The sequence below is a fragment of the Cylas formicarius genome, unplaced genomic scaffold (assembly GCF_029955315.1).
Source record: "Cylas formicarius isolate icCylForm1 unplaced genomic scaffold, icCylForm1.1 PGA_scaffold_10__41_contigs__length_53128322, whole genome shotgun sequence".
Taxonomy (NCBI): Eukaryota; Metazoa; Arthropoda; class Insecta; order Coleoptera; family Brentidae; genus Cylas; species Cylas formicarius.
This window is the reverse complement of record NW_026844214.1, coordinates 48,469,606-48,488,215: the sequence shown is the minus strand read 5'-3', so window position 1 is coordinate 48,488,215 and position 18,610 is coordinate 48,469,606. Positions and strand designations below refer to the sequence as shown.

General features: G+C 34.3%; 1 protein-coding gene across 1 annotated transcript in view; it reads right to left on the bottom strand.

The window, feature by feature from the left end:
* Window positions 1–18,610, bottom strand: part of LOC132708033 (hypoxia-inducible factor 1-alpha) — a 200,761-nt gene that overhangs the window by 115,454 nt on the left and 66,697 nt on the right. The window contains exons 2-6 of the mRNA XM_060680132.1: window positions 11,753–11,940; window positions 7,127–7,281; window positions 4,266–4,448; window positions 2,815–3,017; window positions 2,451–2,557 (exon numbers count right to left, since the gene is read on the bottom strand). Of these exons, the coding sequence (XP_060536115.1) occupies window positions 2,451–2,557; window positions 2,815–3,017; window positions 4,266–4,448; window positions 7,127–7,281; window positions 11,753–11,940 (836 nt within the window). The remainder of the gene's footprint in view (window positions 1–2,450; window positions 2,558–2,814; window positions 3,018–4,265; window positions 4,449–7,126; window positions 7,282–11,752; window positions 11,941–18,610) is intronic.

The following is an 18,610-nucleotide window of genomic DNA, read 5'->3' as shown; positions in this document are numbered from 1 at the left end:
CATTCTTAAATGCATACCTACATATTTTTCAATTCTCTTGACTAGGAAAACAAATTATCTATCGTTTTCTAAGAAATGAAAGACATTCTCTATTGTCATACGGCAATCATAACAAATTATGTATTAGACGGGCTTATAAAGATTACACGAGGTTGACTATGGCTGGCTTTTATTCTAACTCATCAGGTAAAAATTTCAGGTGTCAGTCAATTGAATTTCCTTGACCAAAAATTACAAGAAAAGGGGTCTGGAGGTTCAATGACGTTAAGTTTGTTGTCTTAAGAAATTATGCAAAATAATCCATATTTTCCTGCTACAATTCTAAATTTATTCGTAATGAATGTAATACAACAAGGTATATACCCTTATAAATTCAAATCAAGAGTATTTTGCGGGGGTACACAATTTTACGAGATATTCCGAATTCCTATAAAAGAGGACACAGATTTCTGGACTGATGAGTACAAATTTACAAGGGAAAGTATTTTTTATAGACACAGTCGACATCTTTAGGCAACAGAAAAACAACACTCCCACAAGTAATGTCCTTGAATTAATTGTTCGAATACGCAGAACTTTGGACTCATTAAATCCTGCTGAACTAGAAAGCGTGATATTGAGGAATGGCTAGTGCAAAACGGCGGACATATTGAACATTAATTGTTATTTTCACGACGATGTTTATTTGCCACTAAGAAATACATATCAAACACATTAAGTTGTTTTACCTTGCCACCTGACAATACGTTTCTGTATAGTGGGTTAGAATAAAAACCAGCCACGGTAATCTTCATAAGCGTCTAACACGTAAATTGTTATGGGTGGCGTATGACAATACACAATATCTGCTGCAATGATTCAAGAGGAGAGAATTTAGAAATATTATGTACCGTCCATACACTCAGACCAAATTGCTTAAGATTTCTTAGGCTGATAAGTGCTACACAGAATATATAAACAGCACTTTTTATAACAACAAAGAATATCTTTCAGTTCTTAAAAAACGGATAATCATTTTGCAGATAATTTGTTGGCCTAGTCAATGGATTTGAAAAACATGCAATTCAAAAAAACAATCTTTTTATTATTAATACATTTCTTTCAAAAATTCACTTTTTTCGCGTCCCCTATATAAAACATTATCCACATAACATGCACAGTTCTTAAGTACATTCATAGAAAAAAAAAATCTATTCTTCCTTTTTTGGGGAACAAGATGGCAGATAAGTGCGGGAACAATTAGGCGAAGCTTTTTATGTGGCCATATTATTATAGCCATATATAAAATATAATAATAAGGTAATTAATTTCTTTAAATACTTAAACTGTAATAACTATTCAAAAAACAAGGAATTTCGAAGGAATTCTGAATATTTCAACACGATTATGAAGAATTCAAAGGAATTGCCCCAAGGACACGCGAACAATTTTGAGGTATAATGAAGAATTAAAAAGAATTATAAGAAACTCAGGTAATTATTAAGAATTTAGAGGAATTATGAAGAATTAGGAAGCAGAGTTCCAAAAAAATACGAAAAATTAAAGCTATTACACTCTAGATCTGCGTTCAGTGGAATTCCAGAAGAATTATAAATAATTGCAAACAATTATACGAGGAATTTCGAAGAATAATAAAATCTTACGAGGCAGTATGAAGAATTCCAAAGGATTATGAGCAATTAAAGGAGCTGTGGTACATTCTAAAGTTTTCCGTTTACATTTAAGTCAACATGGATGTTCACGGACGAAGTAGAATACTCTCAATATTTTTTATTCCTTGGCATTCCGAAGATAGAAATCCAGAACGAAAAATTTGTATGAAATATGAAGGAACTTTAGTGAATTTTCAAGGAATTCAGGCCTCAAAAAGCATGGTCTGTTTCGAGATATTTTTATTACCAGTGATGTTTCGACTGAATATTTTTGGAAGAAAAACAAATAGGCGTCCCAGATTTCTTTAAAAATAAAAATTATTTGTAAGATCTTATTCAATTTGGAGTAACTTTGGCCTCTCCCACATAAAAATGATCAACGAAACAATCAAAACAGTTATTGCCGACATAATGAAGTACCGTTTTTAAAAAACACTAAAAACTAATTAATTATTTTGTATCTAAGACAGTATATGAATTCACTTTACATTGACTTTATGTCGGTATTTTGTTTATTGCTTCGAAATTCAGAGGAATTAAGAATTCACAGCAATTATGAAGAATTCCCATAAATCGTGAAAAACTGCGAAGAATTATGAAAAATGATTAGGAATTATAAAATTTCAGAAGAATTATGAAAAATGATAAGGAATTATGAAATTTCAGACTAATTATGAAAATCCGGAGGAATTATGAAGAAGTAGGAGGAATTATAAGTATAAAAGCAATTACGTTGTACACGATTAGGTATGTGTGACTCTTAGGTCATAATATTCGCCGACGAAATAGGATACTTACAACACTTGTACGCCGAGCCCACGGAATCGCTGTCCATGGCGTGATGATACTCGTATACGGATTTGCCGATGAGATCTTCCGACGTATAACCGAGTATATTCATCATACTGAAAAAACGAATAATTTTTAAATGTGGTCTCCCATACTTCCAAAGCATTAACTGCCCAACTATGGGCCAACTCTCCTTTTATTTTCAATTTGTTTATGTTCGAAAAATGTTTTTTTTTTCAACATTGTCAATAGTATTTTTTAGATAGGATGCTTAACAAAAAAAGCTAAAAACTTTCTGATCATTTTTCTTTGGCAAAAAGCAAGTTTCTCTCGACTTTTGAAAAGATTCAGATATTAGTAATTTTGCACTTACAACTCGTCATCGGCGTGCGTGAACTTCATGTCCAAACTGTGTTTGGTAAGGAAAGTCTGACGAGGTAACGGAGTGTCAATATTAGACGGATGCGGAATCGGCTGTCCGACGGCCATAAAACAGCTTTGGATGTTGCCCTTTTTATCGTCGTCATCTTTACACTCGGCCTTGTCCTTAATCATGTGACCAGTACAGTGTATAACCTAAAAAATTAACATGAAAATCACTGAAATCAGAGGAGAGTAACAATATCACTCTGCCAACTATTGTTTACTCTATCATCTCAAAAAGGCAAACACCTAATTTAGAAAACAGTAACATAGTCAATTGTGTGAAATGCGAATGTTGAACATATTGCACAAAACTTAACAACAATAGTTTCACATGAGAGTGGTGGCCGTCTGAATCCTAACAGCAGCAGTCTCAAGATTGTGTGGGGGTCAAAATGAAGGGGTTCCTTTCCTCTACAATAAATGTTAATATCCGATATGCCTGAGAGGTCCCATCTGGGAGCTAAATAATTTGTTGTCCTTGTGAAGGATAGAGAGAGGCTGTTGGAGTTCATCTACCTACCTTTTGCAGATAATCTAAAAAAAGAAGATTGTGATGTACTGCGAACCCACACACTCTTCTAGTGTAGCACGTTGAACAGAGTGGATGTTGAAAAGAACGTGGAACCTTAAGCCTTGATCGGCATTTAGGGAATGTCTGGTGATTTTCAAAACTTGAAATGTATTGGCAGGTTGTACAGTTCATATATGCGATCCACATTGGAGTATGGTCTCCTTTTTATGAAGCCAATACCGAATTGAGGCTCTACTGAACAAATTGTTAAGATATCTGAGGTATAGGATAGGCCAGATAGGTTTTCAGATGTTAGAGAACTAGGTGTGTTTTATGGGCTGGTTACGTTGGAAAATCGTAGAAAATTGAGGGATCTGAGTGTAGTTTTTTGAGTAATGACTAATTTTATTGATTCTCCTTGCATTTTATCAAGCTTTATTTTTTATGTTTCTATTAGAAAATTGTTGCTAGGAGAAAATTGAGTCTAAATAGGTCAGAATCCTGCGTAAACAAAAATATAGAAATGAATTTTTCTGTGGTATATTGCGGTCAGATTTCAGTTTGTATTTGCAATATAAACTCATTGCGTGAGTTAACTATAGTGACCTGTTGTATTAATGTTCACTGTTTTGTTGCTACTAGAGTGATATTGGTTGTGTTATACGTAATAATAATAAAGATAATAATAAATAATGGATGTTTGATTTAAAATTCACTAACATTAATTCCTCAACTCCTGCGAGGATAACCTTACCATTTGAAAAATACCGAAAAAAACCTGGGTATATGAAATATGACCACCACATTAATTAAGGTAAGTTTGGTTTATTTTTGGTTAGTTGTTTTAGTAGGTTTTGGAACAAGAGAAAAGACTTCATTTTTTTTACCTTGTACGTAGCTGACTTCAAGTTCACGGACCGGCCCTTGGTCGTTAGCGTACACTTTAACCGAATAAATACGGATTTGGGGGCGTCGGTATCCTGCGTCGTTTTGCTAGTCAAAATTTCCCTTATTTCGTCGTGGTCGCAGGGATGGCTGTATTCAAAAACGTTCTGGCCCATGAGGTCGATCTAACAAAAAAAAAAACACATCTAGAAAATCTGACTAAAGAATATACTGTGGCAAGATGTGCATATATAATGTCAAATTTCAATTTAATTAAAGATCAAAATATATATTTTTTTAAATGCTATGGAATATATTGTTTTTAAAATTGAAAATTAATTAATTCGTTAAAAGTTCATACAATTGCTTTTGCAAATTATTTGACACCTCAAAATGCTAAAACCCATATCAATTTTGAACTACAAATAATGTAACTAGGAGACAAATTTCTTTCAAAATTAGAAGATTTCCAAGTCGGTGGACTTTATATGAAATATTACAATTAAAAATGAACATTAACTAGTACCCAACTTATGCCTAGAAATTGAATAAAAATAAATATTTAAAAAAAAGGCCGTCACAAAAAAATACAGATAAGTACTGTTTTCTTTGCTAGACAGTGTGTGCTATATACCCAACAAATTAAAAATTCAAGCAAAACAAGCCTATATCCGCATTAAGCCAAAAATTGATTTGCTTTGTTTTTTATATACGAGGGCAGCGCCATAATTTCCCGGCCTGAATATGAAAGAAAAAAAGTAGAGTAACAATTTTTTATTATTTTTCAATATAATCCCCTTTAACTTCAATACACTTACATCTCTTTGTTAACAACTCAATCCCTTTAAAAAAATATTCTTTTGGTTTGTCTGCAAAATGAGCCAAAATAGCCTCTTTCAATTCAACTTCGTCGTTAAACCGCCGTCCTTTTTCAAATATCCAAACAAATAATAATCGCTGGGGGCCATATCTGGACTATAGGGAGGATGATCTAACTGTTGGAACCCACACTCTAAAATGGCAGCTTGTGCAACCCCAGCAGTACGCATAGGTGCATTATCGTGCAAAAGACGCACGTCTCTGGTCAGTTTTCCTCGACGTTTTACACGTATGTTGCGTAATATTTACCATCAACAGTGGTATTGGCTCCTTTAAAATCTATCAAAAGAATTCCTTCACAATCCCAAAAGATCGTGGCCATCACCTTTTTTGTTGACTGGCAGACTCTGAATTTTTTTGGTGGTGCTTCACCCTTACGACGCCATTCCATTGATTCTTTTTTCGATAGAGCGTCATAATAGAGAACCATAGTTTCATCTCCCGTCACAATAGTTTCTGTCACAGGTTTCGGTTATGACTCACAGAGTTCCAAAAAAGACCGCGTACACTAGACACAGCGTTGTTTTTGAATGGCCGAAAGGTTTTTAGGAAGCCATCTTGCACTAACCTTATGCATACCTAAATGATCATTCGACCAACACTTGTATCAGAAAGCTTAGTAATTTCTGAGTTTTCCTTGACCCTTAAACGTCGATCACTCAATACCACCTCTTCCACAATCGCAACAATATCTTCCGTTATGACCTCCACTGGCCGACCAGTACTTGAATCATCTTCAAGGGACTCCTGCTCCATTCGAAAACGTTTTGCCAATTCTTTCACTACAGAATACGAAGGAGAACTTTGGCCGTACACACCATCCAGCCTTTCTTTAACTTTAGGTGCCAATCCTTCTTTTGTCAAAAACTTTATCACTGCTCTATACTCAATTTGCTTTATTTGCGACATTTTTTCGGCCACGTATTGTTTAAAATGCTGTCAATAAAAAACTATTTGACGCAAGACTTCAATTTTTTTTTCGCAGCCTACTAAGATATATATTTAAAAGAAGACAAAGTTTTATCGTGATACTGGAGCTGCATCTATGTCAGGCCGGGAAATTTTGGCGCTAACCTCGTACCATTAGAAAGTATTTCAAAATTTGAATCCGTGAAAGGAATATTAATTAATGCTTACACCAGATATTTATCCTACAATTTTGACCAAAAGTGATTTTATGAGAAATATTCATTTATTAACGATAAAGTCGAATTGGGAGATACAAAACAAAAAACAATTACTTACAATACGCTTCACGGGGGAAAATATTAAAAAAAAAATTTAATGCATGCAGAACAATATATGTTTTGTATTCTGGAGCACGAAAGCCACGAAAAATAAAATATAGGTTTTAGTTTAATTAGGCAAATTTGTGCGCAATAAGTCAGAACTTCAGATAAATGTCAGAATTTCTGAGGAACCAAGTAGGTTTGGTGGTTTTAGAGATTGCCCATCATTTATGAAATGCCTTTATATCTGTGATGTTTCGATTCACGATGTCCCTAACGAGAGTACTTATGTGAGAAATTCTGACTTGTTTTTCACAAATTCTTACTTATTTCTCAGAAATTCTGACTTATTATTTACAAATCTTCTGGATTCCTCCTGCGTCGGTTTTTTATAAATCAAACTTGCTTGCTTCTTCAGAGCTTAACTGGCACTGATGCTGAAGAAGCCAACAGGGCGATTGGCGAAACGTTTGATCTATAAACAACCGACGCAGGAGATTTTGTAAATAGTATTAGGTAGACTGTGGCAGTTTCTTTGGAAAATTAAGTTCTGAGTTGTTTCTCAGAAACTCTGACTTGTTTCTCAGAAATTATGAATAGTTCTCAAAAATTCCAACTTAAAAAAGTTACAGAAGAAAACATATTTTTAAGCAATTTAGTTAACAATAACAACACAGAAAAAAATTGGGGAATGTAGATGTCCGTTTGCGGTGTATATCGTTAGTTAAGATGGCAAAACGAGGAAATGTTCTTACCTGGGTAATGCCGAGGTAGTCGCTGACGTTATCCGACAGATATATAAAATCACCGTCGGCGGACAAAACCAGAAGGAATCCTTCCAACGATTTTAGAAACACGGACTCGTCTTTCACGTATTTGGTTATTTTGTCTTTCACGGGTAATACGGGCACTGAAAACAAAACAGAAAATGGTACATTTTCAAAATGCTAGGCGAGATACGAAAAAAGAAATAGAGGTACATTTTGCCACTCCCTAAATACATGACAAAGGAAAGCATTTTTTTAAATTCCAAAAATGGACTGACTTTCAGAGTTTGGAATTTCCTTCTTCCGATATAATACTTTCTTTATTACATTACACCTTTACAATTTGCGTATGTGTAGTTCAAAATCTTCAATATGTCCCTCTGCCACGTTCAGTTCTATGCGATTTTTGTCACACTGATATTGTATTTTTATTCGAATGTTTCCTAAGCATATAATTTGCATCCTCCTCACAGAGAAGTGGACTACCACTGTTTTCCAATACACTCCATGCAAACTAGCCAAGCAGACACGTCACGGTCATTTATACAATTACGGTGGATCAAGGCGATCCATTAGAATTCCTAATAATTCAAGTATGATTTGACCTGTCGCACATTCCATCCGTATACAGTGTATAGTATATAGTATATAGTATATTGTACAGTGAAATTTGGCACAAACGTATATAATTCAAATGTGTAACATTTCACATTTGATAAAATGACAGCAGGGCGTCATTTTGAGTATTTTTTGTTAAATGGTAAGAGGAGTCACACGAGACCTCTTTTTAAAGGTCTGCTCCCGTTCTATTCGCATATCAAATATTGAAAACATTTGATTCGTCAGGTATTGCAAGACAATCTAATGAATGTTTTATTATTACTTTTTTATTTCTTAGCATTAGCTTAAATTAAAAAAAAAATAATTTCATCATTTTACGAACTATTGTATTAAATGTTCACATTAATAAATAATAATCAAGCTTCGCTCGTTCTTAACATTAGGCAAAGTTTCTAGGGGAAACACACTGTAAACATTTTGAACTTTGTCCTTCAAATCTCCAACTGAATTTGGTTTGGTAACATAAATTTTATTTTTCAGATATTTCCAAAAAAAAGTCCAGGGGCGTTAGGTCTGGTCATTCAATGGGGTAACGTTTAACCATCCCCTAACAGGTCTTGAATAATGCACCTAAATTCATTCGTTAATTCGGTGAAATTAGCATGCGAATACCGAAAATGGCGCCCTGCTGTCATTTTGGAATTTTCAGATTTTGTTTTTATGTCAAAAATTAGACAATTTGATTATATAAGTGCCTTTCAAATTTGACCGTTCTATACAAAAAATAAAAGTGGGGTTTCATTTTTTACGAAGGCACTGTATGCTCATATTCCTATTCAGCATTCCTACAGCATCTCATTTTTCAGCATAGCTTTCTGAAATCGCTTCTTATTTAAAGTCATGTCATTTGGTATAGCACTTTTTCCCATTGTCTTACTTGGTAGCTATTATCCACGACTATTACAGAAACAGAAGGAATGAGATAGCATTTTCATTTCTCAAGAATCAATTTTGCCAACAACTAACGGAAAGTATCTATAATTCAATATTGATGTATAAATGAACATTTGGGAACGAAATTTAGAAAAAAAAAGTATTGTCCTACGTAGGATTTGAACCCACGTCTCTAGTGTGCTTAGTAAGAGCGCTGCCTTTTATATTTCGGGATTTTCTTAAACTAGGCCCGCCATCTGGCGACTAACGTTTTTATAAGGAAGGACATGAGGTAGGGATGTTCCGATACCATTAAAGTATCGTACCTACTCATTTCGATAGTACTGAAATCTTTTTTCGATACTACTCAAATAAATACTCCTAAAGTATCGATACTTACTCATATCGATACTTTTAGCATTTTTTTTTATTTATTTTAATGAACGTTAAAGGACAATAATTAAAACAAAATTAAGAAGGAAAAGAAAACTTTTATTATAAAGGTTTGCGTCACGTTAAGCACCTAATTTAAACAGAAAACTCCATGAAAACATTGGAATAATAAGCCGTTGATTACAATAAATAAAATTATTTGTAAGCATTCTCTTGTATCTTTGACAATTTATGTTGGTTGACAATGAAAAAAAAAAAATGAAGGGCGGACGTCTTTCTCGCTTTTGTTTCGAGCTCGGTCGAGTGAAATCGGACGAATTCGGCTTGGCTGGCGCGAGACAACGCGTCACCATAGATCATGTCATTGTCTGATACCATCGGTTTTTTTTTTAATGGTGAGGCTGATTCGATTTGATACCAAGTACTTTTGTTTCGATACCGAGTAAGTATTGCAAGATTAATTCGATACTATAAATACTTGGCATCGATTCAAAAGTATCGAGTACCTACTCGTATTTACTAGTATCGGAATATCCCTATTTTGAGGCTAGGTTTACTCAATTAAATTTTCCGAAAGAGTGTTTGTTGTTTGTGTTTTTTGGGATGAATTTAAAAAATCCGACTGTTAAAAATGGAACGTAATCCGGCGCATTTCCGTGCAATAATTTTTTACAACTTTAGACGGGGACTAACTCAACAACAATGCATCGATCAGACCAATTCGACTACTGTTTATCGCTGGTTTTCGGACTTCAGTCGTGGTCGTAGTTTGGTTAGTTGTCCAAGAAAACATTGATGCAGTGCGGAAACTGATTTTGCAGGATCGTCATGGGATTTACCATGAGATTAAGGTATCTTTGGGCATTAGTGGGACCAGCGTACATACAATTTTGTATCAACATTTGGCAGCTAAAAAAATTTGTGCGCGTTGGATTCCGCACAATTTGACATCAGCTCAAAAAGGGCCTCGTGTTGAGTGGTCGAAGAAAATGCTAAAAAAATACGATCGCGGTGCTTCCAAATACGTCAATGATATCGTGACAGGTGATGAATCATGGATCGTGTGCATAGATCCATGAAAGTAAGCAGCAGTCGACTGTGTGGGTCTTTCAGAATGAGACAAAGCCCACAAAAGTTGTTGGTGCGCGAAGCACCTCGAAACAAATGGAAAACTGGCCACGTTGCAACTGTTTCTTTGGTGCAAGGTAAAACTGTCAATTCTGAATGGTACATAACCATTTGTTTGCCGAAAGTCTTCGAAGAAATTAGAAAAACCAACCGCCGAAGACGAATCACACTCCACGACGACAATGCTAGCTCTCACCGATCAGTGCAAACAAAGAACTTTTTCAGCATTAAAAACGTTGACTATATAGTCCTGATTTAGCACCTAATGACTTGTTACTTTCGAAAATCGATGAATCGGAATCGGAAGTATAAAAAAAAAAACAAAATCGGGTGTGTGAAGGTCTACAAAAAAGACCATTTTTCAAAAACCGTTTACAAGACTGGAAAAATTCTTAAACCAGAAGACGCAGAGGAAACGACTCCATAAATTTTTATTCTTTATTTTGAAAAATATACAAGGCAAATTCAAAAAAATTGAAAAATGTGTATTGAAAACTTCAAATCTGTGTTTTACATGACGATATAGTCTATATAGACAGCTTAAACTTTTGTATTTACGGTTTTTAAGTATTGTACAGGGTGTTCGCGATATTCCGTGCAATATTAAAAACCATATTAAGTACTCCAAATTCGCAGCTACCGACTTGGGAACACTGAAATAACGCGAAGTATTTTTTTTTATTTTTTTTTGTAGTTATTTTGCCATCCAAAAAAACAGCTTTTCCTCCAAAGCCATTCATCCGATGGGAAAAATTTTATATCCGTAATACGCAGGCGGCCCGGCGCTATAACTTTTGTTACACGCATTTTTTCGATTACATAGAAGGTTATAGACAAAAATCTATCGCGAAGATCTAGACGCGATGACGTCAAGTACTTTTTTGAAAACCATTTACTCCATTGGAAAAATTCGGATACCACGAAACTAAGGAGATCCAGGGCTATATCCTCTATTTCGAACATTGTTAGAATTATATACAGGGTACGTCGTTTATGGGCAAAAAATTCTAATAGGTCCTAGAAATTTCCGCTTTTGTGGGTGAATTATTGGCGATACATGAAAAACTTTTAAAGATGTGTCGTAACTGTGCCGAGAGAGAGTTTGCGGTTTCGCCTATAAAGATCGATATAGATCGAAAGATATCGCAAGATATTAGAAAAAATATAATTTTAAATTGCAATTACGAGTAAAAACGAAATTCGACGACTTCGTACAGGGTCTATTCACAATCAAATTACATCGATTTTGCGAAGGTTCCATAGTGGTCCGCAGGAGCACGATATAAAGACGATGCGTCCCTCTCTTGTTTCTATTCCCACGCATAAAGAATAAATTACGTAGACAACGATTTTTGACACCAGAATGTCTTCCAGGTGCCCTAATCGATGTGGGTGAATATTTTGAGAAACAACAAAGTCATATTTGTTGGTAGCTTATAGTTTTTTTATTATAAATCTCGAAATATAAAAGGTAGGCCTAGTGGGAGCAGGCTTACTGTTGACGTATGACCAAAATTAAACAGTCTTGACGGCACATTTCTACCAAGAATCAGCGTCACTACCATGTATAAATAAAGTAATACCTCTGTATATACCTACCTAACTTAATCATGTCTCTAACCCTAAGAAACGATATGGCCAGTCTCATGACGGACGCCTTGTCAAGCTGCGAGATCTGCTCGGAGCATAACGGAAGGGCGTTTCCCAGATCATTAAAAATTTCAGTTTCGCGCGAACGGCGCGATCGAGCGGCGTCCCGAGATTTTTCCTTCCGTTTCTCGTTGTTCCTGAAACCGAAAACGCATGTTACAACATTTTCCTTTCGTCACAGTTCCACAGTTCCCCGTAGTACAATATTTTTAATTTTCTATTTTTTCAGAAATTAGTTAAATGCATTTTTGTTTTCCAAGCAATGTTGGTTTTTGTTTTTTTTTTTGAAGGCACTTTCACGAAATCCGTGGAAAAATCACAAACGAGTCGAGATTTTCCGAATGGCGTTGATAGTTGAGTTACGAGGTAATATTGAATTTCATCCAGTCGCTTTTTAGCTCGTATATCATATAGGAAAATGGTAAATGCAAAAATCGTAGGACTCGACGTGGCCTAAAAAGACGTTTAAACCAAACTGCGCGTCAGTTACGGCCAGTGATTTACTCCGCAAAATGGCAATTTTAAGATTTCTGTCCATACCTGGGACACCCTGTACATTTTTGAAAAAAACTATATTTTTGGATGGTTTCCCACAATCTAGCGCATCTTCTAGTTCAAGAAGTTTTTCCATCGGACATATCCTTTTCAAAAATTCTGATCGCGAAAAAAAATTTTCATTTTCAACTTTCAAATTTCAACTCGATAGTTCGAAATAAAAAGCGTTTTTAGCGATCGAGTTTAGCCATGAGCGTAGATACTTTCCCGAAAGTCAATTTCGGCAGATACGAATAAGTAAAAAACTTCATATAAATTCATGTCCCAAAATGCATAATTTCGGAAATATTTCGAAAAAAATCGCTTTTTCCCATTAAAAAAAAAAACTTCTCAATTTTGCTTTCAAACTTGGTAGGGTATTATCGCGATTTAAAGACAATTTTATAGAATAGATAAACTTGTTTTTGTCTCGTCAGACCGTTATAATTTATTAAATAACTATAATTTGTATATGTGTATTTAAAATCACATTGTTATGAATAATAAATCATTAAACTGAATTTAAATAATGAAAAAAACGGTAAGATATTTTTCTTAAATAGGAAATTAAGCATTTTAGGATAAAAGTTTATATGGACTTTTCTTACATATTTTTATCTGCCGATTGGACTGTTTCTCCATTATAATTTGGCCCACCACGTATATTATATGATTGGGGTTGCGGTAATTACTGTCATTTAAAACGGGGTCGTGAATTGAAAATATTTTCTTATCGTCAGAACTTTTGACGTAATATGAGATAACTATTTTGTAAGTCCACAATGCCGATTAGCACCGCACTGAAATAAAAACACATTGCCCTATATCTACTTTCCTATAGATTAAAATATTTTTCTTAGATAATCTACCAATTATTAGTTCAAAATATTGTCGTCTGGTTCTTATGAAATATTTAGATATTGTGACTGAAGATTAATTAGTGGAGATAACACAACAACCATTATCACGTATATGTATCGTTATAATCCTGTAGCAAGTACATTCAAAATTAAAGATACAACATTTTCTTTAAAATTGGATTTTAGATATTTTTTATGAAACATTATACAAAAAATATATTATGCAAATATTAAATTATAAAAAATCACAACATTATTTGTCAACTGAGGAACTGTCATCTCCCTTTACAATTATTATTATTATTATTGTTATTATTATTATACAGTGTGTTTCAAAAAGACGTGGCAATATCGGGACGGGAATTGCGGATTCCTCAGATCACTTCATGAAAAAAGTTCCCATAAATGTAAATCCCGAAATGCATTGTTTCCAAGATACAGGGTGTTAAATTTATATTTTAATGTGTTACTTTTTTAGCCCCTTGCTACCAAACTTAATTCGGGATATAATGTATTATTAAATTGTTGATCTAAGATGATTTTGTTGGAAATAAAGTACCGTGCGTTCCATTTAACTTGATAACATTTTAATTGGCTGTAACATTTTTGTTTTTAGAGATATCAAGGTAAACATAATAACAAAATGTAAGGGTAGTAGCCAAGTTTATTTCCAAGTGACGTATAAAACAAAACACTATCGATTTTCTGACATATAGCCTACATCATATTTTTTTAAATGGAACACCCTGTATATTATATGTGTGCTTAATTAGAATATCTTATTCCGATTACAATGATATTTTAGTTAACTAGTTTTTCACAAATCAGCAAAAATAGTAAATTTTTATATAATTTCATTATGACTTATGACTGACTGCAACAATAATGATTATTTACAAATTAACACAGAACAAAAAAACTAAAAATGACAAGACACACTGACGTAAAAAATAAATGACAAGACACACTAAAGTAGAAAATTCTTTAACTATTTTAAATGTCACCACCATTTTCTTGAACACATTTCTCATACACTCTAATATTCTAATTGTATTGATTGATTGATTGATTACCTCTGAAATCATTTGCTGAAGTTCCACGACACTATTACAAGGAGTTCTGTGCACGTGATTTTTTGTGTCCTCAAAAGAAAAATCCATTAAGGTTAAGTCGGGGCTGTTGGTCGGCTAATCCATAGTTCCACCGTTCCTTATCCAACCGCTGGGATATTCCATGTTAAGAAAATGTTTAACTTGCTGCCATACAATCAGCGCTGATATATTTAGGGTTAAATCTTCTATATATTGTTCTATTTGGTGCTCCAAGAGTTACAAATAATGATCTCCAGTTAACTATTGATCTATAAATATCGGACCCAAAATACGCCCATCCCATACATTAATCGATTGCTAAACCTGGGTTTTTATTTCGTGTATTTGTCTAGGATTATTTAAAGAATGAAATCGCGCATTTTGTCTATTACAACCCTTTCTTGTTGTGAGCGAACTTTCATCAGTACAAAAAATTTTTTTCATAAAATTATTATTCTCATTCTGTCTATTTAAAAAATCCAAACGAAACTGCATCCTCCTTTGACATTGTTCTGAACTTAGTTTTTTAGTTTTACGAAATTTAAATGCATTATAAGGGATGTTTTTTTTCGATATATAGAACTTTAAGTTGCAATAAAACAACGATGGATTATTCGATTGACATGAATTTTATTTATCCGAAAGATAATCTTATGGCATTACATTTTAAATATGATTTCTGGCATATGACCCCCACGGCTGGCGCGGATGGTGTCCAATCGGGACGTCCAATTTTCGATGACTTTTTGCAACATTTGTGGCCGTATATCGGCAATAACACGGCGAATGTTGTCTTCCAAATGGTCAAGCGTTTGTGGCTTATAAGCAGAGACCAATAACTTTACATAGCCCCACAGAAAGTAGTCTAGCGGTGTTAAATCACAAAATCTTGGAGGCCAATTCACAGGTCCAAAACGTGAAATTAGGCGGTCACCAAACGTGTCTTTCAATAAATCGATTGTGGCACGAGCTGTATGACATGTTGCGCCGTCTTGTTGAAACCACATCTCCTGGACATCATGGTTATTCAATTCAGGAATGAAAGAGTTAGTAATCATAGCTGTATACCGATCACCATTGACTGTAACGTTCTGGCCATCATCGTTTTTGAAGAAGTACGCACCAATGATTCCACCAGCCCATAAAGCGCACCAAACAGTCAGTTTTTCTGGATGTAACGGTGTTTCGACATACACTTGAGGATTAGCTTCGCTCCAAATGCGGCAATTTTGTTTGTTGACGTAGCCATTCAACCAGAAGTGCGCTTCATCGCTAAACAAAATTCGCTTATGAAAATCGGGAACAACGGCAATCTCGTTTTGGGCCCATTCGACGAATCTACGCCTTACTTGATGATCGTTTGGCTTCAATTCTTGCACGAGTTGGACTTTGTAAGCACGTAAATCAAGATCCTTCCATAAAGTGGATGAACACAGATCCAATTCCTGGGTTCGATGGTGGGTGGACTCATTCGGGTCTTCCTCAATGCTACGCTCTAGAGCAGCAATAGTTTCTTCTGTACGAACCGTACGGCGTCTCTGGGGATGCGAGTTATCAATAAGAGTAAAAGTGGTGCGAAAACGTTCCATGGTTAATCGACGTAGTACGCGATACGTATTCCACACAGAACCATTATTTTCGAAATAAAATTGCACTATTTGCAAGCGTTGTTCAGGCGTGAGTCTATTCATGATGAATTGCCAAACCAAACTGAGAATAAATCACTTGACAGCTGTTAAATCGGTCGCCATCTCGAACAGTTATGCCAACTTAAAGTTCTATACATTGAAAAAAAAAACACCCATTATTTATATTTTTTCAAAGCTGGTAGGGTTGATCACCGAAAAATACCTGTCCCTTCATATACTCTAGAGAGGAAACTGGATGTGCTTCATAGAATCCTAATACGTTTGACTAATTTTCTTCATTTAAACCATTATGATTCCGGTATACATTTTTAGCATTTAATACGTTACAGTTTTCTGCAAATTTCTTTGCTAGCATTGGAAATATCTGTTTTGAAGGCGCTCCGGATAAAGTCTAATATACTGACGACGAGCTACGGTTGCACTTTTATTATTCAGAAAGTATACTTGAACCATCTCACTCCTTTCACGAATGCTAAAAACCATCAAAGTTGTTTACTAATATGTTAAATAATAAACACATTTTTATTTGTCAGTCATGGCACTCTTTATATAATTATATAAAAATGTCCTATTTTTGCCGATTTGTCAAAAACGAGTGAACTAAAATATAAAGTGTGTTACACTATTGTAATCGGAATAAGATGTTCTATTAAACACATATGTGATATACATGTCAGAAAACTGATAGTCTTTTGTTTTATACGTTACATTGAAAAAAACTTGGCCATTAATCTTACATTTTGTTTGTTTGTTTACCTTGATATCTCAAAAACCGAGAAAGTTACCGCCAATTAAAATGTTATAAAGATAAATTGAACGCATGGTACTTTATTTGCGGCAAAAACATTTTAAACCATCTTAACTTTGGTAGCAAACGGCCAACAAAGTCACACATCTGGCACAGCCGGATAATGTTACAGTTCAAAATTTAGCATCATGGCTACAGACGTCACTTGAAATGGAAGTGGGAGATAGTGTGTGAATGAGAGAGAGTCGAGATTCCATAAATTGATATTAGATTACTTTAACTTTCGTATAACTTGCTCTTTAAAACTTTAGCCAAGAATCTACACCAAATGCTCAACTTCTGCAACTCCTATAAAAATGCAAAACAATTTTTTTATAGAAAAGTTTATGTTGCTTTTAATGATATCAATGTTGTAAACCTGGATGTGAAAATCGCAAACAGAAGTGGACGTAAAACACTACCTTGAGGTATTCCCTTGTTAACAGCCAAAGGTCTAGAGGTTGACTGGATAAGTATTAGTTGTTGCCTTTTAAAAGGAATTTACAAAACTCAATACTTTGTGATGGAGAATTGGAATCAGTATTTCATGATTTATCAAGTATCAAGTAGAACCACGGCAGTAATTTTGTTATCATCACGACCTTTCAAAATATCTATTACATTTACCCCCCATTGTTTTGGGATTGTATGTAAGTGTTGAGAAATGCTCTTATTTACTTGTCCATTTGCTGGGGAATACTAATAGAACGCAAATGATCAAACTATGTAGTTTTTTTTTAATTTAAGCCATGCCATATGAATACAAAACACATCCATTAACTATACGGATAATATACCGTATAACTGTTAGTCAACAAAGTTGCAATAAAGTGATATTACTTAATTAAAGTGATAGTGATAATAAGCCCCTCAACTTCCGTCAGTCAAATTAAAATTTACATTATTAAAGTATTACATCTTAACCAAAAGTATTTGTTTTTTATGTTTATTTAACTTTTTTTTATTTCTTGACAAAAACTTTAGATAACAATCGGGTCTGTTTCAACATCAGCGAGATGAGACGGTTTTAAGCAACACTTCGAATGCTTATTTTAAAAGAATCGCCCCGTACGCCGTGAAAATCCACTTGAAAACAACCGCCTAATTACCGGCACCGTAAAAATACAACATAATAAGGTTATAAACAGATTTTTGAAACGGTATCGTGGCACGGAGAGGTGTACCAATGAGCTCCGGGGCTCGCCAAACCAAATCTCAAGGACTCTCGTCCTCAGATAAATCAGTTATAATGTTATTATTACTGCGACGAATCTACATTTTAATCTGCCCCGAGCTGTTTCGCTTTATCGCAATGTCGCTCTCGGTAGCTACTCGCAAGTCGAGGTAATTAGTTTTAATCAAACAGAAAAGTAATTAAAAAAAAAAAGAGTGATTCATTTAGCGAGGATATACCGTTTTCGAGAAAGATGGATTTCAGGATACACAGTTTAGCATGCAGATCTTATTTATTCATCAAAAATTAAAAAACGGACACTGAAATGGAATGTTTGATAGTTTGAAACTTATGGTGTTTTTTTTTGTTCACATTGGTTCACAAGTTTAATTTTAGATTCGGTTTTTATAATACACATCGAGCCGTTTTTGGAACAGAAAACGAGCAGATACTCACACCACAAAAATTAAAAAGTGCCCAAAATTGGATACTATTGAAAAATCTTTTTTATTTATTTTAACAGCTTCACAAAAAACAGTAACATGGCAAAATACCAACTTAGGTAAAAAAATTTTTTTTAAATAACCATATAAGGAATATAAAAACAAAAAAACAGTATTACACTAGTTACATACAATCAACCACTTCTTTTAATTTCGTTTTAAATGACCGAAGACCGCTTAATTTTAATCATGGAGAAGACTAATTTAAA